Source organism: Bos taurus, chromosome 26, assembly GCF_002263795.3.
Source record: "Bos taurus isolate L1 Dominette 01449 registration number 42190680 breed Hereford chromosome 26, ARS-UCD2.0, whole genome shotgun sequence".
Taxonomy (NCBI): Eukaryota; Metazoa; Chordata; class Mammalia; order Artiodactyla; family Bovidae; genus Bos; species Bos taurus.
Window position 1 is genome coordinate 23,700,598 of NC_037353.1, and position 23,104 is coordinate 23,723,701.

The 23,104-nt window shown below is 42.7% G+C and overlaps 1 protein-coding gene across 3 annotated transcripts in view; it reads left to right on the forward strand.

Annotated features, from left to right (window-relative positions):
- CNNM2 (cyclin and CBS domain divalent metal cation transport mediator 2) overlaps positions 1 to 23,104 on the forward strand; it is a 184,630-nt gene that overhangs the window by 149,341 nt on the left and 12,185 nt on the right. Inside the window, exons 2-6 of one of the 3 annotated variants that reach the window (XM_005225471.5) lie at positions 63 to 206; positions 3,206 to 3,343; positions 5,371 to 5,540; positions 15,895 to 15,988; positions 19,085 to 19,150. In XM_005225471.5, the coding sequence (XP_005225528.1) occupies positions 63 to 206; positions 3,206 to 3,343; positions 5,371 to 5,540; positions 15,895 to 15,988; positions 19,085 to 19,150 (612 nt within the window). Of the gene's footprint in view, positions 1 to 62; positions 207 to 3,205; positions 3,344 to 5,370; positions 5,541 to 15,894; positions 15,989 to 19,084; positions 19,151 to 23,104 lie in introns of those variants that run through there. The other 2 variants (NM_001191172.1, XR_003032723.2) reach the window with 2 other exon arrangements.

Here is a 23,104-nt window from a genome sequence, read left to right on the forward strand (position 1 = left end):
TCATTCAGGAAATTGAGAAAATCACCTCTGAAAATTACCTCTTTGCTTTCTTTCCTTTAAAGGTAAATCTCACCTGGCTATTGTGCAGCGAGTAAACAATGAGGGAGAGGGGGATCCATTTTATGAAGTTCTGGGAATTGTCACATTAGAGGATGTGATTGAAGAAATCATCAAATCTGAGATTCTAGATGAAACAGATTTATACAGTGAGTACCGTCGCCTGAGTATAACTTTGCAAAACCTTTGCTTTTATTTGCCATGTTGTTTGTGAGTCATCTGACATCTCTCCAGCTGTTGTCTGTCTATTTCTAATAACACACAGTGTGTGTAGGCTGGGTACCACCTACAAGTATACACCAGTCTTTCCACCGCAGAGGAAGAAGAGTGCAGGTCCTGTAATATCAACTGGCCATGGTTTTTTATTTTTGAAAAGCCAACTGCTTCTGAGCTGGGCATTATTTGCCCTGAACAGAGAACTCCATCCTTGGCTTTCATTTTACACAGTTAGGCAAATTGTTTCAGTTAAGTTTCTGCCTCTACTTAAAGTCATAATTCAAATGCTTAAAAACTGAAAAGGGTTTGTGGATAGGAACTGTTGAAATTTCCTCGTTCTAGTACCCATGGGTCGGGATAGAGGTGAAGTTTGCAGGCGTAGTTTTGCTGGGTAGTGTTGTCACTGCGGAGTATATAGCAAGAGCAGGACAGGTTAGGGTACACAGTCAAAGCGTGTCTTTCTCGTTCTGTTTCTCTGCCTTTTGGGAGGTGGGCTTGGATTGGGGACGGTGGGTATCCACAGCTGTTTGCCCAGGAGTAGGGTTGGTCCTGGGGCTTCCCAGGTGGTGCTAGTGGTAAAGAACCCACCTGCCAGTGTAGGAGATGTTTTAAGAGACACAGGTTCGATCCCTGGATTGGGAAGATCCCCTGGAGGAGGGCATGGCAACCCACCCCAGGATTCTCTTGCCTGGGGAATCCCATGGACTGGTGCACTGCAGTCCTTAGGGTCACGCAGAGCCAAACACGACTGAAGTGACTTAGCACACACACATAGGCCGGATCCTGGGCTGGGCAATGAACCTGCATTCTGTCCTATTAAATCCACAACTGTTGGATTTCCTCAGCCTCACTCTTAGCAAAGTAATACTCTTTAAAGAGTTTCTTAATGCCAAAGATGGCCTGAGGCCTGAGATGTTAGGGGCTGTCAAAGGTGGTATAGAGAAGGAGAATTTGGGCTCTTTGTATCCTGTTGAGCTTTTCAAGCTTGAATTGGAGGGGAAAAGGGACCGTTCAGGTGGCCTGGAGCACCAAGGACAAAACCAGCCTTGCTCAAAGCAGAGTCATTTTATTCAGGCCTATTGGAAAGGGAATGTCCCTCATTTTAAAACTGAAGTCTTCCGTCCACCCTTAAAAAAAAAAAAAATTAATATTTATTTCTTGACCTGCTTCCCAAATGGATCTTATTTTTTTCCCTCACATCTGTATAGTGTTCTTTAAACAACCCCGGTCCCTATGTGTTTTATCCTTTTGACTCTTGGAAAATAATCAGAGCTTTCATAATAGAGAATATTGTTAATTGTGTGTTTACATTCTTTTCATCCTTCCTCACAGAGACTGTTTAATACCAAGTGTGTCTCTGCATATTTATATGTTTCCCCAGGGGTAATCCTCAGTGTAAGAAAGATAATCTAGACATTTATGCGCCTTTATGTTTACACTTCAGCTCACTTCTTTTAAACCTTGATGAGACTGATTTCATACATGGCTTCCTGAGATGAGATACTGAACTGTGTTTCAAAGATAGTCTTGATTCAGTTCAGGGATGATGACGGCCTTTGACATTAGAAAATGATTCAGAATGCTTGCCTTGATTTTTGCTGCCTGACTTTAAAGAGAATTTGGGACAGAGGAAAATTCCAGGTTGTGATTGCCTTCTCCCCAGGACAAGCCTGATTAGTCGTCAGTGTTTTGCCTTAGGCATGAAATGGTAATGTAAAGACTCATGATTCTTGAGGGCGGAAAGCAAGCAATTAGGAAAAGCAAGCAAATTGTCTCTAACCTAGTTTTTTCTTGATCATTACTTTGTCCAGAAAAATACTCAGAAGTTTTGCATTTGACACGTTCAAGATCAAGGATTGGCAAACTACACTTACAAGCTAAAAAAAATTTTTTTAACATTTTTTCAGTTGTTAAAAAGTCAAAAGAATATTATTTTGTGACACGTAAAAATGATACGGAATTAAGAGGGACAATAAATGCTTCTAAAATGCAAAGACCTTGCTCTCTCTGTTGTGTTTATGTGTATGCCTGTGTATGTATCTTAATGTAAGTGAAAGCAATGGACTTTTTCTTTAGACCTAAGTTAATAAAGTACATGGTCTACATGAAGGAAAAAAAATAAATAAATAAAATGTCCTATCCAGAATACAGTTTTACTGCAGCACAGCCCTGCTAATTCATTTTCACATGGCTTCTTTTTGCTCAACAGCAGAGTTGTAGTTGCAACAGAGTGTACATGGCCCGCAAGCCTGAAGTATTTACTGTCCAGCCCTTTGCAGAGGAAATGTGCTGACCTCTGTTCTGAATCACTCCTTCGTATTTGCTTGACCTTGAGGGTCTCATGGTCTGGGGTATTATTACTAAGATCAACAGATAATATTATTAAAATCAATCACAAATAATCACTGTTCTGTGAAAGTGTTCTTGTTCATTTCTCGAGGTTTTGTGTGTGTGTGTGTGTGTGTGCTCTTTCAGCAGAGGCTGGCAGGGACATGCTTCTCTGTGTCTTCTGTAGTGTGATTGTTCTTCCTGCTGTGTGGCAGCCTGAGTAACAGGAGCCTGTGTGCGCCCTGGGCTCATGTCCTGTCGCTGCGTGGTTGTGTAAAGGCTCTACGAGGGGAGGATTTTTGTCCACAGCTGCCCATTAATAATACTTAGAAGGGCCCTGTAGATCTTCCCAGCGTATGTCCACGGTCATCCCTAATCATGTTACCTGTGATTTCGTACTCTGGATTGTGTCATAGCCACGCCTGTGCTGCACTGGTCCGATGAGTGTCCCTCCCCTCTCCACGTGCTGTTTGTATGTAGCGTGCCCACCATCTGGAGAGCGAGCTTAGCCTTTCCAATATATCGTGTCATTTTTTGTTCAAAAAGAGCCCTGATCTAATGGAATGTGTTTCCTTACTTTTTCCTTTTCTCGTTCCTCCCTCAGCTGATAACAGAACGAAAAAGAAAGTGGCCCATCGAGAAAGAAAGCAAGATTTTTCTGCCTTTAAGCAAACAGACAGCGAGATGAAGGTTAAAATATCACCACAGCTTCTCTTGGCCATGCACCGTTTCCTAGCAACAGGCAAGTGCGCTTATCACAGTTTGAAATCTCTGCCAACCCTGGAGCAAGTTTCTCGCCCACGCTGACTGGGGTGGGCTGGGGGTGGAGCCTGGGACCTGGGGTGATAAGTAATGCCACTTTTGTGTTTTGTTTTTTTTGTTTTGTTTGTTTTGTTTTGTTTTTTTCTTTTTAAATTCTCTCCTCTCCTATGTTCAGTGTCGGCATGAACCCTCTGAGACATTTACCAGGGGTGGACCAGTAACTTAAAATTGGTCTGAAAGGTAAGGATGAATGTTAGTGCCACACTGCATGTGAACGGTAGGCCAGGCCATCCGCTTCAGCTCAGTCCAGGGGAGAGCCAGCTGGCGGAGCAGGCGGACAGTGCATACCAGACCCCATCTCGGTGTGTCAGGCATTGAGTAGCTCTCTCTTCAGCTTGCCTCGGAAGAACAGTTGGACATCAGTGGTGGCACAGGTGCTATGATTTGCAGTGAAGAACAATAAATTCTCAAAATTAAATCTTTACCCTTTCTGGTTGTAATGAAATCAGAAATCCTCAGAACTCTGACATAGATTTCCTGATGGCCTCTTCAAAGCAGATTGTTAACTCAGGCCCATTCCAGGAGGCAAGTGTTCACATTATTAAAACCACCGACCCAGCCGGCAGTGACTGCTCCAGGGAGGTCAAGGTCGAACGGATTTGAGAGACTGACTGACCCTGCTCACATCCCCAGATGGCTCTCTAGGCGAAGGGTGAGCTCTGTTGGCCAGGGGGAAGTGTGAGAGAATCTGAGAGTGCCCAGTGGCCTATAGAAGACGTCTGTGTCCAAGATGGGCAGCCAGTGCCTTTCAACTGAATGCAGTGTACTTGAGATATTTTGAAAAGAAGGCTAACAGCAACCACGTGATGGAATGTTATACACTCTTTAAGATCATTTTTTCAGATACCTCGAAAGGCTCATCATATAATACTTATCACATGTGAAAATACTTAGTGTAAAGTAAGAAGAAACAGTATAAAACCATGTGTACACAAGATTATCCTTGTATTTTTTAGTGTACACACACACGTATGTACATGGTACTCATGCCTAGGTGAGGTATGGGAAAGAAATATTCACCAATTGCTCAGAATGGTTATGAGTGGTTGGTTTATAGGTTTATTTTCTTCTTTCTCTTTTTCTGTATTTTCCAAAACTTCTGTGATGTACTATCTTATTTTGTTATTACAAAAAAGTCACTGAACTAATGCAGAATCTATAGGTCTCACATATAACATAATTAAAAACCTTTTAAGACATATGAACAATATCTTTAACTTATTTTTTTTATTTCTGATAATATTGTTCTTCATCATTTAAGAACCACAATTTAGATGTTATCTTATTCTGCCTCAGAGATACCATAAAGTTCACTTTCAGTATAGCACCCTTAAGTCAGTAACTTGGGGTTTTGTTATTTTAAATGAAATCACTATCTTTATCAATTCAGATCAACATTACTTTTTTTAATAGCAAGCTGGAGTGCATGTTGTTGTGTGCACGTGCCTTGCTTTTATTCTGAATCTCTACCTTCCTCTGTTTCCAGACTTTCTCAGGGTAGTCGATGGGAGAATGAGATGTGAGCACTGCGTCTGAGCACCTGGTACTAACCCACGCTTAGACGCTTCCTGACCTCTGCTTCTTCCTTTGGCTGTTGTTGGACAGTCAGTCTTTTGTGGCCTGTTGCAGGGTGTCCTGGCAGTCATGGAGCCTGCTTCTGGTTGATTTTCCTTTGTGTCAGTCAGAAAATGAGGGTATTTTTTTTTTTTTTATGATACCTGATACCAATGACAGGTTGAAAAAGAAAAATTCTAAAGCAACAAACATGAGAATTCAGCATTTTCTAATTTCTCCCAGGTTATCTGCCCCCAGTGGATCACGAAACGGAAGTCTCATTAATCCATGCTGTATTGCTTCGATTCCAAGTATTCTTTAAACACTTTAATCACTAGCATCATTTTTTCCATCCATTTGAAGTGTAATATCGAGTTGTGTTTATATCTATAGAAGTAGAAGCATTTAGCCCATCCCAGATGTCAGAGAAGATCCTTCTAAGGCTGCTAAAGCACCCCAATGTCATCCAGGAACTGAAGTATGATGAGAAGAACAAGAAAGCTCCAGAATACTACCTCTACCAGCGAAACAAACCTGTAGACTACTTCGTTCTCATTTTGCAGGTCAGAAGTATTAATCAATAGTTGTTTGATCTCATTGAGTACCCACCCTTCCAGCTCTGAGGAGACTTGGTGTAGGTGAATGGGTGTCAAGGATTGCACACTTAACTTCTGGGGTGGCCTTATATGTGGGAGAATTTCATCTCCCTGTTTTCATATCTGCAAAAGCAGTGTCGTTAGTTACTTTAATTTCCAGTACTGATAGGCACTTGGTGATTGCTGAGGCATCGAGGCATTCCTTTGAAGAAGGGTGAATTCAGGTGTTTGTTTGTTTTTTGGAAGAGTTTGGGGAATTAACTGTGTGTGTCTAAATCTTGGCTGGACATTTGAAATGTTAGTGTTGTGAGTTCCTTGGGTCTTCTTCTCATTGTCTTTTCTTTCTTCCATCCCTCATTAAGACTTGGCCTTACACAGCTTCTTAGAGATTACTTATTATCTCTTCTCTTAATGTTGTCAGAATAATCCATTTATTGGGTTGGCCCAAAAGTTCGTTTGGGTTTTCCCATAAGGTGTTATGGAAAAACCCGAATGTATTGCTTTTATTCCTGGTTACTAACCAGATTCTGTTTTAATGAGCAACTGATGGGTAATCACAGCCTCTCACGGCAGTGGTTACTTACCTCCTTCTTTACTATAAAATAATCCACTATATAAGGTGAGAAGGTCCCTCCATTCTGAGTCCTCTTAGAGGGGCTTCTGTGCTTGAGTTGACAGGAGGCCCTTGTTATCTCACAGTTTCACCTGGTAGAGCACAGTTCTTGGCATGGAGACCAACATGCATAGTACAAAGAACAGTGTGCTCGTTTTATTGATTTCTTATACCTATTTAGTGAACAATTACTTTTATGGGAATTCGGAGTGTATTTCAGTACGAGAATACTAGCGCTTTTAGCATTCTCCTGTTTCTTGGTTACTTCCTAATAAGAATTGGAAGGATCTTTGTAAGAGTATAATTAGCACTTGGTAGGCCCATCTATAGGAGAAGGCAATGGCACCCCACTCCAGTATTCTTGCCTGGAGACTCCCAGGGACGGGGGAGCCTGGTGGGCTGCCGTCTATGGGGTCGCACAGAGTCGGACACGACTGAAGCGACTTAGCAGCAGCAGAGGGCCATCTACAGTTTGCATCTAGCAAGTCCTAGTTATCTAAATGAACTAAAGTTCTTTTATTTGAAAGTAACGTTTATCAAATGTCTAGATGTTGGAGACTCTGGGAAGTGTTGTGTTCATGCCCTATGTTTGGCCTGTACAGTGAATTCTGGATGCAGAAGTCAGGAGCTGTAGAAAAGTCTGGATTAACTGGGTATATGCTGCTTTCATAGGGTGTTCCCTTGGAAACTTCTGTTTGCAGGTTTTCTAAGTCAGTACCCTGATGCTTCTACTAAACTTAGTCTCATTCAGTCCTGAGCTGTGTTTTTTGTTTCTCTGGGGATAGATGAGCTTGAAACTCTGAGGGGGCTATTGAGAATTAACTTTATTTACCACAGTGAAGGAAAAGCATTCATGTTTCTCATAAAAGGTCGATATGAATATTCCTTAAACCTAGGGAAGCTAAATGACATTAAAGACAGTTTATTTCGGAGAACTCTGAGGGTTGACATTGTGAATTTCAGTAATAGTAGAAACTCTATGGCTTTCAATTGTTGATTTTTATATAGTTAGCATTTATGAATTCAGATTCATTAATGCTCTATTGGTATGTAAGAAAGCCATTTCCTGGCTGATAGATCTAAAAGTAGATTTTATGGAAGAGGGACTTCATAATCTTTGTTCTTTTATAAGTAAATATTTAAAGATATTTTTCAGAAGACTTTTAGGTCTATGTAACTATATTTGAATACCTGTGTCATGTTAAATATTTTTGTAAATGTGACAAGTTCTTGGAACTGATGATGTCATGAGGGTTTTATAAAGATGTACAGGATTTATGGAGGTGTTCAAATTATAGAGTTTGGTGAAAGTCATGTTCTTGTGAGCCAGCCAGTTACTTGAGGTACGCAGAGTATGACAAAATGAAATCTAATACCCTGTCAGTCTAACATATGCCTAGTCGCTCAGTCATGTCTGACTGTTTGTGACCCCATGGACTGTAGCCCTCCACACTCCTCTGTCTGTGGGATTTCCCAGGCAAGAATCCTGGAGTGGGTTGCCATTTCCTCCTCTGGGGATTCTTTCAGACCCAGGGATCAAACCTGTGTCTCCTGCCTTGGCAGGCAGATTCTTTACCACTGAGCCACCTGGGAAGCCCCATACAGAGTATAGTCCAAGCTAAAATATCACTAATCCATCATTGGAAATTCATGCCAGATTATTGAATATGTTCCACTGTATTTTAAGAGCATTAAATTAGTAGAAAGCAGCAGTAGCTGCCTTCCCTTCCTGTCCCAGGGCTAGCGAGCTGCCCTCTTCTGAAGATACTTGAAAACTCTTATCAAATGATTGATGTCTGGAATATAATTATAAATAGAAACATCATTTTGAGTTTAAACCCTAGATGAAATAAATTTATTCAAAGGGCAAACCACTCAAGTAAGCTTAATTAAAAGAATATCCTATAGGTTATGGGGCACATACATCCCACTACAGATGAATAAAAAGGCACTTTCAAGTTTTATCTGAGAAAATAGTTTTTTAAATAAAATGTATTTTGATAAAAACACAGTAGATAGTGAAAGAAAACTTTATTGGCTCTACATACCTTAAATAACTTAATAAAATAATGGAAATGGATAGGAACATAATTTTGATGGAAAATTTTTTTCTACCATCATAAAAACAGAAGGAAAAATATTAGTTTTAAATTGTGTACATAATAAAACAAAATTAACCAGGTTGAAGAAAATTAAATATAAAGCTAGGGAAGTACACTTTTAAAAACATTTTATATGACTTCATAAAAATTGGTCATTTGCTGTCACATGTAATGTCTAGTAAATTCAGAAAGAAATTTCATAAAAACAATCTGCACAGATCATAATGAAATAAAATTAAACATAAAAATGCGTAATTGAAAAGTACAGAGCTATTTTAAAATTGTGGTCAGTTCTCTTACAAAGATGTGTATATAACAGACAGTATAAGATGTTCTCATTTGTGTTAAAGGAACCTACGTTCTTCCTTTACACACACATAATAATCATTGCCTCTGAGGAGGAGGTTTGGAGAACTAGGAATAGGGTGGAAGGGAAACTTACTGCTCTTTTTGAATTTCCATGTGTATGTACTACCTGTTTAAATATGTTAAAAATTGTGAATTAATGGCAAACTAAAAACCCTAAGTAGCAACTGAATTAGGGAGAAAATATATAGATTATCATAAAATACCATAAGACTATTAAATAATATAAATACTGTATACATAATATGGCAAATTTTAAACTTTTATTTCTATAAGTATTTGCATAAGAAAAAAGATACCTATAATTTTCTGTAATAGAAAAAGAGCAAAGCAACAAACTCAAAAGAACAAATTAAATAATAGATTGTCATGAAAATAACTTTTAAAGTGAAAAAACTCTACATATATACAAAATCAAGATTGGGTCTTTTAAAAGATGAACAAACTTAGTATTCTCATACCATAATTAATGTGATAAGAGAAAAAGCAAAACTAGAAGTTCTCTCTTGCCCCCCTGAAAAGCAGCTAGAATCAAAAGAATCACTTGGGGGAAAAGTTGAGACTTTAAAGAATTCAATTTCTATATTACACACATAGAAAAAAAAATGATTGACTGTCATATGCATTCTTTAGGACAACATGGCCTTATCTAATTAAGTCTGAGTAAATACTACTGTGGCCCAGTCTCACTTATCCACATTGATGGAGAAGTCCTAAATAAAAAGATAGCAGTTAGAAACCAACAGTAGACCCAAAGAGTTATTCACTGTGACTGAATTAGGATTATTTTAGAAATTTAGGGCCAGTTTAATAAAAGGACAACAAAACTAAAATATGCCATGTTAATTAAGAAAGCAGTAAAAGAAAAAATCCTTATACTATCGATAGTTATCAAAAAGGCAACTGACAGAGGTAAACATCCATTCTTGATTTTAGAAAACAAACCCTCTACCCCCACCAAAAAAAATCTCTGTAAAAATCCATGATGAACAGTGAACAAAAAACACAATACTTAACATCATTTCACCTGCTATTTGGGAAAGGAATTTTAAGCCTTCAATATCAAACCTTCTCATGGAGTTTTGAGTTGCAGGATCTTATGTGTCTCAGTGGATAATATTTCCTCACTCTTGACTCATGTACTGATGACACAGTCACGTTAATGAAAAAAATTAGCTACCTAGCGTCAACCCTATTTTTTTTAAAAAAGTATGTATAAATATTGGGTTGGCTAAAGAGTTCATTTGAGTTTTTCCATAACACCTTACAGAAAAACCTCAAAAAACTCTTTGGCCAACCCAATATGAAACCAATATAAGTTCCTTTTGAACCCTTTGAGCGGAGAACTCTTGTATAGAACAATAAAGAGAGCAAGTTTGTAATTAGCACTTTGAATGTGTAAATGATGTTGTTCGGCTGACAGGAAAGTGCCAGTGGGCCCAGACTGTTGCTCTTGCATCCAGCGCACTCGGCTCCCCTGCACCTGGCGAGGAAGGCACCCTCCAGCCCTGTGCTCAGCTTGAGCTACTTTGTATGTTTGTACAGTATGTTGTGCTGTTAGTTGGCCTCTGCTGGGTGTGACCGGATTATTTCTATGTTTAGTCCTCCTCGCTGCTTTCTCTTTGGCTCAGTGCTTCTCACACCTCAGTGTGCTTGGGAATCTCTTGAGGATTCATTACATCTAGGGTGGAGTCTTAACAAACTCCCATTTGGATGAGTAGAAGGCTTAGCCACAATGATTTATGTAGTAAGAACAGCTTCCTAACAGAGAGATTTGAGCAGTAAAGGCAAGTGCTGGCACTGACATCTGGTGGTAGCACTTGGTTAGATGATGGTCAACGAGATAGCCTGAAATATGTGTACATTAATTTTTGACCATCAAAAAAAAATTTTTTTTAATTTAAGCATTTATGAACTTGCTGAGTCCCAGGACAACATCTGCGGACTCCAGATTGAAAAATATTGCTTTAGAGTGGATGGGTGGTGTTCCTCTTCCTATTGGGTAGTGCTGGTGACCTGGCATTTAATGGTATCTCCCTGTACGTGTCAAAGCCTACTTGTGATGATGATTTGAAAAACAGGAAATAAAAAGAGAACTCAATTCCAGAGTGAGCAGGAGACCAAGTAGCTGCTCAGCATATGGGATCTGAGGGTCTTCAGCCATGAGCCCATGGCCTCCACTGATCGCTTGACCTTGTTCATGCCAGCGAGGACAGCTGAGGCTTCTCCCTAGAGGCCAGGTCCATGTGATCACTGAGCACTTTGTGGATGCTTAGAAACTTTGAAAGGAGTTACACCTTTTTCCAAGGAAAGGTGGGATCCTGTGGGAGTCACTGTACTCGAGGAGCCAGCAGCTTTGCTTGGGGCAGTGAAGCCTTCTTCCTGTTGGTCAGTTTACCCATGTGATGCCCCTTCTTCCTTTGGGAGTCTGTCCTGCCCTGTCCCAGTTTTTTTTTGGTGACAGGCTAGAGCAAAGCCATGAATGTTTCAAAAGTAAAATTGATACATAGCCCCTTCCGTATATAGAAAGTCGTTATCTGAGAAGTTCCCTGATTGTTTTGAGCCCAGCAAAATACTTATTTCCTCAAAGGGCAGCGCTGTTTTGTGTACTTAATGGCACCCCACTCCAGTACTTTTGCCTAGAGAATCCCATGGATGGAGGAGCCGGGTGGGCTGCAGTCCATGGGGTCACTAGAGTTGGACACAACTGAGTGAGTTCACTTTCACTTTTCACTTTCATGCATTGGAGAAGGAAATGGCAACCCACTCAAGTGTTCTTGCCTGGAGAATCCCAGGGACGGGGGAGCCTGGTGGGCTGCCTCTAGGGGGTCGCACAGAGTCGGACACGACTGAAGCGACTTAGCAGCAGCAGCAGCAGGTTTACTTGAAAATGGTCACTTTTCTGAGTCATTGACACACACAGATGAATAAAAATGTGTTCACTGGATGTTTTTAAAACTTGCCGGTCAGGAAAGCCTCACTCTAGAGAAGGAGGTCTGGGTAGTTTTGGGGGTTGTAGAATCACAGAATGTTAGAACTGAAAGAACCATAGGGTTCGTCTTCTCTACTAACGTTTTATAAATGAAGCAAGATTAGCCTAGGGCAGCAGTTCCTAAATGCTTGATACTTGACAAAGTTTTCTCCAGTTTGGGGCAAAATGAGGGGAATAAAGGACAGTGGCAATGAGTTCTTCATGCAGCTATGTGTATTCAGTTTGTTTCCCTGGTGGCTCAGCTGGTAAAGAATCTGCCTGCAATTCAGACCTGGGTTCGATCCCTGGGTTGGGAAGATCCCTTGGAGGAGGACATGGCAACCCATTCCAGTATTCTTGCCTGGCAATCCCCATGAATAGAAGAGCCTAGTGGGCTACCGTCCATGGGGTCACAGAGTCCGACACGACGGAGCGACTAAGCACACATTCTGAAATTATGTATTTTCTATATTGGGGATTAAAATATCTGGGCTTCTGTGAAATCATGGTCTCACACAGATAGCTGTGTGTTTAAAAAAAAATCTCTTATGAAATAAAAATGTGGCAACCCTCTCTTTGTTCCTGAGGAGGAAGATGGATTTTCCTAGTTCTTGGGATCCAAGCTGGGAACCACTGACCTAGTATACCTGCCTTTAATCTGATGGATCTAGACTCGGTAGACTCCACAAGGAAGGTAGCTGATCTTCCTCTGCCTGCCAGCCAGTCTTAGGGAGCAGGGAGAGATCACCTGAGGGGGCTGAGAATTTTTGAGCAGCCGTCCTGGTCTAACTGACAGCTTGTGGGGAGTCTTTCGAGAGGCCAGAATGCCCAGAGTTTCCAGAGCTGATACCCATTTGCAGGGACACAGAACACGGAAGGCCCTGTCACTTGTTCTTTTAAAAAAAAAAAAAATTAAAAGATCCAGATCAACGGGTGGTTCATACAGATGGACGTCATTAAGAGTCTTTACAGCATTTGATCCTGCCTCCTGATTTTCTGCATAGAAATGCAGGTTAGGAGATGGTCTTGCAGCCACTTTTGAGTTTACAATCACCAAGGCAGACATTTTCAAATAGCATCTATGTGCATCCTAGCTCCCTGATACAAAATCAAGGATTAGTCCATGACGAAATGGACATATAACTGAAGGTATCCACCAACGGGCACTTCCATTTCTCTTGCTTACCATTTCTGAATATTGTCCTTCCGTACCTCTCTTAGGGACCTGCCTCCTATTCTTTCCCGCCAGCTTTTGGCTTTTGCTCCCTAAGTTCCCACCTCTTCTCCCTCCTCTAACTGTCTTCCCTTTCTGCCTGGAAATGGCAACAACCCACTCCAGTATCCTTGCCCTGGAAATCCCATGGACAGAGGAGCCTGGCGGGCTGCAGTCCATGGTGTTGCTGCTGCTGCTAAGTCGCTTCAGTCGTGTCCGACTCTGTGCGACCCCATAGATGGCAGCCCACCAGGCCCCGCCGTCCCTGGGATTCTCCAGGCAAGAACACTGGAGTGGGTTGCCATTTCCTTCTCCAATGCATGAAAGTGAAAAGTGAAAGTGAAGTCGCTCAGTCGTGTCCGACTCTTAGCGACCCCATGGACTGCAGCCTACTAGGCTTCTCCGTCCATGGGATTTTCCAGGCAAGAGTGTTAGAGTCAGACATAACTTAGCAACTAAACAACAAAAACGACAGAATAGCCCTCATTAACCCCACAGCACCCTCCTCACCCTGCTGCCATCTCCCCTCTGTGGCCCTGCCTCCTGTGCTTTGTCCCGCCTGCCCTCCCTTTCCATCCATTGTCTGATTTCTTCGGGAAAAGACCCCTCAGGCCACAGTGCCTTCCTCGGTGAGGTGACCGTCCCTTCACTCTGAGGTCCTTCCGCTCCTCCTCTCTGCGGTGACGCGGTCGTCCGTCCCTTCACTCTGAGGTTCTTCCCCTCCTCCTCTCTGCGGTGATGCAGTCGTCCCTCCCTTTTCTCTGAGGTTCTTTCCCTCGTCCTCTCGGCGGTGATGTGGTCGTCTGTCCCTTCACTCTGAGGTTCTTCCGCTCCTCTGCGGTGATGCGGTCGTCTGGTTCTACTTCTGTTTGTTTTTCCTCCAGCTCTCAGTCACAGTCTGCAGTTGCTTCTTTTCTGTTTCCACCCACTTTTCTCTTCCCACCCACTTTTCTCTTCTCTCTCACATCCCCATCTCCAATGCTGACCTTTTCCCTGACCTTTGTTCTTCCATTTCAGCCTTTTTGATGGGCTCTTCGAAAGGTCTTGTTTTCTTGAAGGGCGTTCGTCCTCTTTTCCCAGCTCCCATCACCGCCCTTCCTAGTGTTTCCACCTCCACGCATGGAGTCCCCGTTCTTCAAGTCACTAAAAGCAAACTTTTCTTGGAATTTTCGACACCCCTCCTTTCTCTCCTTATGCTTTTCTCCCTTACGGTTTCACTAAATTATATTCATTCTTTATCCATGGCTCCTCTCATGGCGATCTTTTTCCAGTCCTGTGGTTACTGCCTTTGTGTATATCTAGACTTGATCTTCCTGAAACCTTCTCAAGAACCTTACTGAGCTGGCCCATCCTTCAAGGAGCTCCACAGTCCAACCTGCTCACCAAACTCTCTTCAAACCCCTCTCCCCTTCTTCCCTGGTAAACCCACTGAGCCTGCTGTTGCCCACCTCTGACCTTCCTTGACACTGTTCCCTTCTCTTGGCTCAAATCCTACTCCTTAGATTTTCCTTCCTGTGTAAAATTTGTCTTTATACAAGAACAGAAAGTAATTTTTTTCTCTCCCTGAAGTCCTTGTGTTCTTGTCTTTTTCCTCATGTGGAATTTTTGTTCACTGCCTTGTATCATGGCGTTTCATGTGCTCTCCCCTTACCTGAACTGTGTGCTCTTGGAGCACAAAGGCTGTCTTCTCACAAGGCTGCACAGCCTCTCCTATAGGACCCTGTGTGGTCAGGGTTTTAGCACCTTTTGGTTTGCAGGTTGATTTTGTATAATAGCAAGAGAATTGGTTGGAGATTGATAAAACTAGTATTTTCCATCGAGTGAAGGAAAACCTAAAAGAGAGACAACAGATGGCTTTCTGAGGAAGGGATTCGAGAAAAGATTTCCATAAATGGGAATTTAGTGTAGAATAAAAGGGAGTGATCACAGTGGTGAGAGTTTGGATTCGTGGGTGACAGTGTAGCATACTGATTAAGAGCTTGTTCTTGGTCACTTCATCTTTCTGAGCCCCGTTCTCCTGATTTATATGAGGGTGATGATTGTGTCTGCTTCATAGAATTGTGAGCATTAAGTGAATTAATAAAGCAGTATGATTGTTGGCACAGTTCCTCTTCAATAAATGGTAGCTTAAGCTTTGTTTATGCATGGTAAAGGATATACCATGAAGGTACACTCTTACCAGAGAGGCAAGAATTACAGGTAAGATGAGCAAGGACTTTCCTGATCCTTGGCTTAGAAATCTAGAATACAACTTGCTTCTGAGGGTTTTCCGGTAGCCCAGAAAAATGCATGTTGATATCACCTACCATGAAAAGATTATGGTGAACCCTAAGGCTGGGGGAATAAGTAAAGCACAGCCTGTCCCAGAAGAAATGGTGAGAGTGAAGAAGTTGTGATCAAGTTAGAGGAAGGAAAGAAGGAAGAACCTTAGAAGAGGTCTTGTCCTAATGGAAAGACATTTCTTAGGTGCTTTTCCAAGACGAGAGGAGCACCGCAGTGTCGCGGCGCCTCTTGGGTGTCTGGATGACCAGGGATTGGCCTGCGGGCTGTTTGCTCAATTGGTCACGACTATGATAGGGAGAGAAGAGTAAGTTCTGCCCTCAGGAACTGGTTTAGTCCTCCTTGTTTCATGGTCACAAACCATGTTGGCCCTTGACCCTGACTCTGCTCCGACTCAGGCTCCCATGGGACTGCCTGGATGACGGTCACAGAGCGCTTTCTCAGTGTTGCCCCGTGGATGGGGCAAGAGCCCTATCCTTCTGTTCCTGGGAGGGCTCTTGAATCCATGAACAGGGGTGCTGGGGACTACTAAGTGAACTCATGGAAATTAAACATCACACTACCATCCCCAGTTCACCTCCAGCTAAATCCAGTTTCTCGTGGATTAACCCTCTCCTCTGTCTAAGTGGGAAAGGGCTACCTGAGGCTTTTTACTTGCTTGGTATTGTTGGGAAAGGAATTCAGACCAAAATCTGAGGAAGGACTAAATCTTGCATAGAATTTACAAAGAGGTTCATATAAGTAGGCTGAAAATGCTCCCTTTTTCCTTTTCACAGGGGAAAGTGGAAGTAGAAGCTGGAAAAGAAGGTATGAAGTTTGAAGCCAGTGCTTTTTCATACTATGGTGTGATGGCCCTCACAGCCTCCCCAGGTGAGTGTCCTGGTCAGCCTCAGGGCAGGGCTAGGTGTCAGGAAATAACGCCCTGTACTGTCACTCTTATCTCTGTACCTGCTGGCTAAACACAAGGCTTGTTTCTTTACTTTATGAACTTTTTATTGAAGTTGCATACAAAAAACACTGCTCACCTCGTACATATATACCTCTGAAGTTTTCACAAACTCAGCTCTCCTGTGTAGACCAGCTCCCAAATCAGGAGACAGAAAGGGCATCACCAACCCTCAGAGGAAACCACCCCCCGACACCCCACCCTCCCTTTTAGTTACTGTCTCCCCACAGTAACCACTGTCTTGACTTCTGAGCCTTAATAAGTTTTGCCTCTTTTTGAACTTCAGGTCAGTGGAATTATTACACTGAATCTGGCTTCTCCCACCCAGGGTTGTCCTGGTCATCTTCATCTGTACTGCTGTGTGAGCTTACAGTCTTCCTTCTCATGGCCGTATAGTGTTCCACAGTGTGAATATACACCAGTGCGTTTGTTCTTTTCGGTGCTGGTGGACACGGGTAGCTTCACGTTGGAGGCAACTGTGAATTGTGTGGCAGTAACACTGCACATGTCCCTTGGTGAAGACACTTCTGTCAGGTCTACATGTAAGAGCGGAACGCTGGGGCCCGTGTTAATAGCTCTTGCCAGTTTCCCAGAGTGCTGAGGAGTTTCCACACGCCTGCCCCTGCTAACGAGGGTTCCAGTTGCCTCACGTCCACCTGGCCACCACTAGATACTGTTGAATCTTTTAGGTGTTAACTATTCTGGACTTTTTAAATTTTCACTTTTCTGAGGATAAGTGTTGATACATATCCATTGCCTGTAGTTCTTCTTAACTAGAGAGCTGGCCAATTAAGTCTGCCAAGTAAGGTTGGGTATACCTTCAGGGTATCAATCCAGTTCTCTGACACAAAATGCCAGAAAGCGGGGTCTGTGCTAATGGGAATGTGGCTGCAGAGACTTGGCTCACCTCTGGGATGGGACTTGAATAGTTTCTCTGTAGCTTCCTTTGCTTTAACTGGGCAGGCCAGTGGGCTTCCCTGGTAGCTCAGCTAGTAAAGAATCCACCTGCAGTGCAGGAGACCCCGGTTCCTGGGTCAGGAAGATCCCCTGGAGAAGGGATAGGCTATCCACTCCAGTCTTCTTGCCTGGAGAAACCCCATTGACAGAGGAGTCTGGTGGGCTACAGTCCATGGGGTCAAAAAGAGTTGAACAGGAGTCAGCACAGCACAGCAGGGCAGGCAGGTAAACAGGGCTTGGAGTACCACCTTGTGGTCAGAATGCCTAATGACATGCTGTGTTGCTAGGAAATACCTTCCTTATAAACCTCAAACTTAAAAATCACCCATGAAGGGGAGGGGACGTCTCCAGACAAGTCTGTGTTGTGACCTTGGTCCTCATTTACTGCGTCACATGGTGTCTCAGGCACCCAGAGATGTAACAGAAAGCAAGAGAAGGTCAAGAATTTTGAGGTTTGAAGCCTCCCCTGCCCCCATGCATCTTCTCACTGCCCTGGTGCAGGTTACTGAGTTCCATGGGCCAGCATCTCCATTGTCAAGTGCCAACTGACACCTAGTGTGAGCACAAGCCTGTTGAACCCCATACAATTAATAGGTATCTGCTGTAAACCTGAAGATGATCTGTTTTCACTGCTAGTGAGAGGACAGGGACATTCTTAACTAGGTCGAGAAGACCTGGGTGACAGCCTGAGTTCCATCATTTATGGGTCTCCCAACTGAGAAAGGCCCTTGGCTTCCTCACTATTAAAAGGATGTAAGATCATCTCCTGTGATTGTTAGAGTAGAATGTGGTGATACTCATACAAGGGCTTTGTAACCTTTAAGGAACAAGAGGAAATGTTTATATTAACACAAGGTGTTGAGATTGTGACTCTTGCTTGGCAACCATCCTCATGTTAGCCCAGGTTAGCAGAATCAGTGTATAAGGTGGCTTTGAAAAGAAAGCTAGTCCTCTTTGTAAAAATGTAAGTTGTACATTTTTATTGGTTACTAGTTCTTGAAACCTAAATATTAGCCCAGTTCATACTGAACTATGGATTCATATAGGGGTAAATCGCATTCAGAAAAGGAAGAGCAGGCCTTCCATACAGAAAGCATGTGGAGCTGCAATAGCCTTACCTAGTATGCAAATGTCCAGAAGGATGAGAATTAGCATCCTGCTTACTACAAAAGCCCAGTATTTTACTTGACTTTACAATTAGGATTCAGGGTTTGTATATCCATTGAGAGATGCATTAGTATTGTAGTCTCAAGATAATGTTTCTGTTTGTTATTGTTGATTGCCTAGAAAACCCTGTGGTAATCAGTTATCAAGTCCTGCCCAGTTACTTGTCAAATTATATCTCAATTAAAAAAAAAACAACCTGCCCAGGAAATATGACCCCTGCCTGGTAGGGCATTTTGTTTGACTTTGGTCTGCCACTCCCAGGAAATCTGCATATGATGTTTGTTTATTGGGCTACCCAAAAAATTTTTTGGGTGAGCGCTTATGGAAAACGAACGAACTTTTTGGCCAACCCAGGACCTTCCTCTGATACTTTGAATTGCTTTGGAATACTTGGCAATTTCAAACAATCCAGTCAAAGTTACAATCAGACTAATTAAGAGTGTAAATGAATTGAATAACTAATTGCTTGGCAGAGATGGGGATGCTGTAGGCTGTGCACTGAACGAACATCGCCGTGTTTTGGCAAAAGCGTCTTGGGTCATGCTCCTGGGGCAGATGACGGGTCGAGCTCCCAGTCTGTGTGGCTAGCTGTGTTTGAAGTCCTTAAGAGCACATTTTGAGCTATAAACCGCAATTGGGTATTAATGGCTTAAGAGGTTTCTAGGTTAGTAAAGAAGCATGTGAGTGGAATTTCTCCCGATTTCAGCCTCCCTATATTCCTCTTCCTGGAAAGCAGTGTGTGTTCTCTTGGTTTATATAATATCATATAGGCTTCTGCATATCTGGAACCGAATACTCATATGAGTAGAACAGGTATCCACTCCTGTCCCTTGATTACAGAGAGCTCCTGTCTTGCCTTTTGAAACCGTCTCACCCTGTTTTTCTCCATTTTTCAGTTCCTTTGTCCCTGTCTCGTACCTTTGTTGTCAGCAGAACAGAGTTGTTAGCAGCAGGTTCTCCAGGTAATTCTGCATGTTTCCTTTTCATAATTCTTCTGATCGCCTCCCTTGACCCCGCCAAAGCCTGGCTGGCCAGGTCTGCTCCTTCTATTCAGTTAAGGCCATTTTCAGTTTTTCTTTGAGCTCTTAAAAGTCCATGGTTCTATGACCTAAGAGTGAGCTACCCAGGAAAGCATTAGCCCTCAACAGATGGCAGAGAGGGTTTGGGAGCTGGGAAGGGAATCTTGAAACATGAGCAGCGATGACACTGGGAAAAGGAGAGTGGTTCTAACGTGAGTCACCAGTGTTCTCTGTAGGTCCCACCCACACCGCTGACCTTGGATTTTCGTTGCTGCCCTTTGGTTCTTTGGGTGACCTCAGCAGAGTCATGGTGTGTGGAATCTGCAGAGGCCCCAAACCCAAGGATTCTTCTGCAGAACACATTCAGCCAAAAGGCTGGAGGACTGTGAACTTTCCTTGATTCTCCATCCTTGGAGGCCCCAGCATTCCTGTTTCTTTGGTCCTTTTTTCAGATGTCCACGTGAACGAGGTGCATGTATTTCCACCCTCCGTCAGGCAGGTGGCCCCACTTCTCCTGTCTCGCTTTCTTCTTTTTGAAACTAGTACAGTGTACATTCTTAAGGAGCTGCTGGTTCTTGCCCCGCAGGAGAATGTGGTCATGCCTTCCTAATATGTCCAGCTGCTAAAGAGAACGGCAAAGGTTTAATCTCTTTAATTAAAATTGCTGGGCTTTCCTACTTGGTAGTCCAGTTTTTCTGTATTTTGTTCAGTACAGCTTATATTTTAAAATCTGACTGAAATTTGTATCTCCTCATCCAGTTTCAGCAAAAGTCTAAAATGCCAATACTTGGTAAAGGAGGCAATACTTACTTGTCTTAGAAGGAACGTTATATTTTTCAGGTCTTTGTTCTTAAAAGATTTGAGGGTGTTTGGCCGTAAGATACTAATCAGGCTGCTTGAATCCTACCAGCTGACAGAATATATGTATGTACATATACGTATATACATATATACGTATATACATACATATACGTATATACATACATGTGTATACATAAACGTATATTTATTTATATGTATGTTGGTATTTTTTTCTCCCCTTTTATTTGCTGGCATCTGCTACTGATTTAAAATGTCCTAGATACTGAAGTAAAGTGACTTTTGGATGGAGCTCCTGGAAATGTCGTTTGTGTTTCACTTTTTCTTAGAACTTAGCGATTTCATAGTTCAGCCTGTTCCATCTGATCTAGTCATAAGAAAATCCATTTTGAGGGTCCAGGCCTTTGGGCTGCTGGCATTACAATAATAAGATACCTGATGAATGGAGGTTGAACTACACCAGTGATTTGCAAAAAGTTCCACACAGGGCCTCACGGCTCGAAGGGAGGAGGCTGGGATGTTTCTTGATTGTGTCTTTATGGCTTACTAGCTAATGAAAGGATTCCTGGGTGGGATGAATAAAATATAAGCCAAGACCAAAAAAAAAAAAAACCAAACAGAAAATTCTGAGAAGGCACAAGAGCAATTAAAATAGATTTTTTTTTTGTAATTATCATCATAAAACCTTGGCACATAAATTTGGCAACAAAACCTGCCCTACGGGGTGGGAACTTGAAGTCTTTGTTATCTTTGGGTGTGAAGACTTGCACATCTTACCACATGCTGATAAAAGGTGAGCGTGCTGGTTTCTGTTAAGTTGCAGAAAAGGTCCTGGAAAACGGTCGATGCTCTGGACTGTGGCTGTGATGCCAGGCAGTGGTTTCCTGGCAAAGGGGAGGGTTTATCTCTCAAAAAACAGAGGTCTGTGGGCTGAGAGGAAGCTAACTGGGAGTCTATAGATACCTTGGGAGACCAGAGAAATTGCCCTGTAATCCTCCTCAGGAGAAAAGTAACAGGAGACTGAGAAGCCGAAGGCCTCCTGACAGTGATCGGGCAACGCACAGGGTCTGATCAAATAAGAAAAGTGCTCTTAAAATGTTTTTATGTATTTATTTATAATTTATTTTTTGGCTGTGCCGTACGGTTTGCAGGATCTTAGTTTCCTGAACCTGGGCCCCCAGCAGTGAAAGCGCTGAGTCCTAACCACTGGACAGCCAGAACATTCCCAAATGTCTTGTTTTCATAACATTAAATTGAAACTCAAAGAAGTAAACACCATTTCAGAAGTATCTGTAGATCTGGGGCTAAAGCCTGGGGATAGAGTGGGATCCCTTATTTCACAGATGGTTGCATCTGTCAGCCTGTGCAAAGTTACCAGGAGTGCAGAGAAGCTTGATCCTGAGGGTAGGAGAGTGGTGGAGAGGTCTGGGGTGGGGCTTCAGGGGAAGACTATAATAATGTTAACGAGGCTCATTACTGGGTGTCAGACACCATGCTAAGTGCTTTACCTTATCTCATGTTGACTCATCATCAGACCTTATAAGCCGGGTGCTATTACTATTTGCTTTTTATAGATAGGGAATCTGAGGCTTAGCAAAGTTGGGCCATCTGATGAAAGTTGCTGCTGCTGCTGCTGCTAAGTCACTTCAGTTGTGTCCGACTCTGTGCGACCCCAGAGACGGCAGCCCATCAGGCTCCCCCGTCCCTGGGATTCTCCAGGCAAGAACACTGGAGTGGGTTGCCATTGCCTTCTCCAACGCATGAAAGTGAAAAGTGAAAGTGAAGTCGTTCAGTCGTTGGTCACCTGCTAAATAGAAGATATCTGATAAATTATTAATTTGCCATGTTCTCTTAAGTGGAAGCAACAAGAGGAAGTGCTGTTGACTTTAATTTTGACCAACAATGGAAAATTGGCTCCTGACATGAAAAGAGTAGAGAAAGTTGTGACATGAAAATTTTAGGAGACAATGAACCCATCATAGGAGCTTCCTTGGGTACTTGCCATGTTTTGTTCTGCTTGTCATATTTAAACAGGGACTTTTGCTCAATGGTCTCTCAGATGGTGGTCCAGATAGGCTAAGGAAAGATAAAATACAAGGTGAATGGTTGAATTATTTGGCCCAGAGAAGAAGAGACAGACTTCAGAGAATTATCTTCAGACTCCTCAGGGCTATTCCAAGTAGCAGAGGAGTGGAAGTTATTCAATAGAGCTCCATAGAGTGGAGAGGCTGTCACTTGAAGTTGAGGAAGCAGATTTTGATGGCTCTGATGACAGACTTTCCAGTCGTTGAAGGGTGGGACCAGCTGAGAGCCAGTCAGAACCACATTGGAAAGAGGAGCCAGCCATCAGATGGGAGAGTACGTCCCCTTCCATCCTGTGACGTTGTGCAATCCAGTGTGGGCACTCGGTTGATATTTGTGCAGTAGGTTGACTAGAAAAGCAAAAATGGAAGAAGCCTTGGTGAGGGGAGGTGGGTTTTATTTTTAATGAAATGTGTTAGAAGCTATGGTGAATGTGCCTTTTAAAGCAGCAACATTTAGAGTCACCTGGATTTCCTTTCACTTTGTTTTAATGAAAGTTCTTTGAAGACTGCCCCAGCACCTAAGCTAACCTAATCAAACCTTCTAAAGGGGTTTGGTGTCTCCCAGGGTGCTTAAGTATTCTTGCCTTGAGAACCCCATGAACAGTATGAAAAGGCAAAATGATAGGATACTGAAAGAGGAACTCCCCAGGTAGGTAGGTGCCCAGTATGCTACTGGAGATCAGTGGAGAAATAACTCCAGAAAGAATGAAGGGATGGAGCCAAAGCAAAAACAATACCCAGTTGTGGATGTGACTGGTGATAGAAGCAAGGTCCAATGCTGTAAAGAGCAATATTGTATAGGAACCTGGAATGTCAGGTCCATGAATCAAGGCAAATTGGAAGTGGTCAAACGAGATGGCAAGACTGAACGTCGACATTCTAGGAATCAGCGAACTAAAATGGACTGGAATGGGTGAATTTAACTCAGATGACCATTATATCTACTACTGTGGGCAGGAATCCCTTAGAAGAAATGGAGTAGCCATCATGGTCA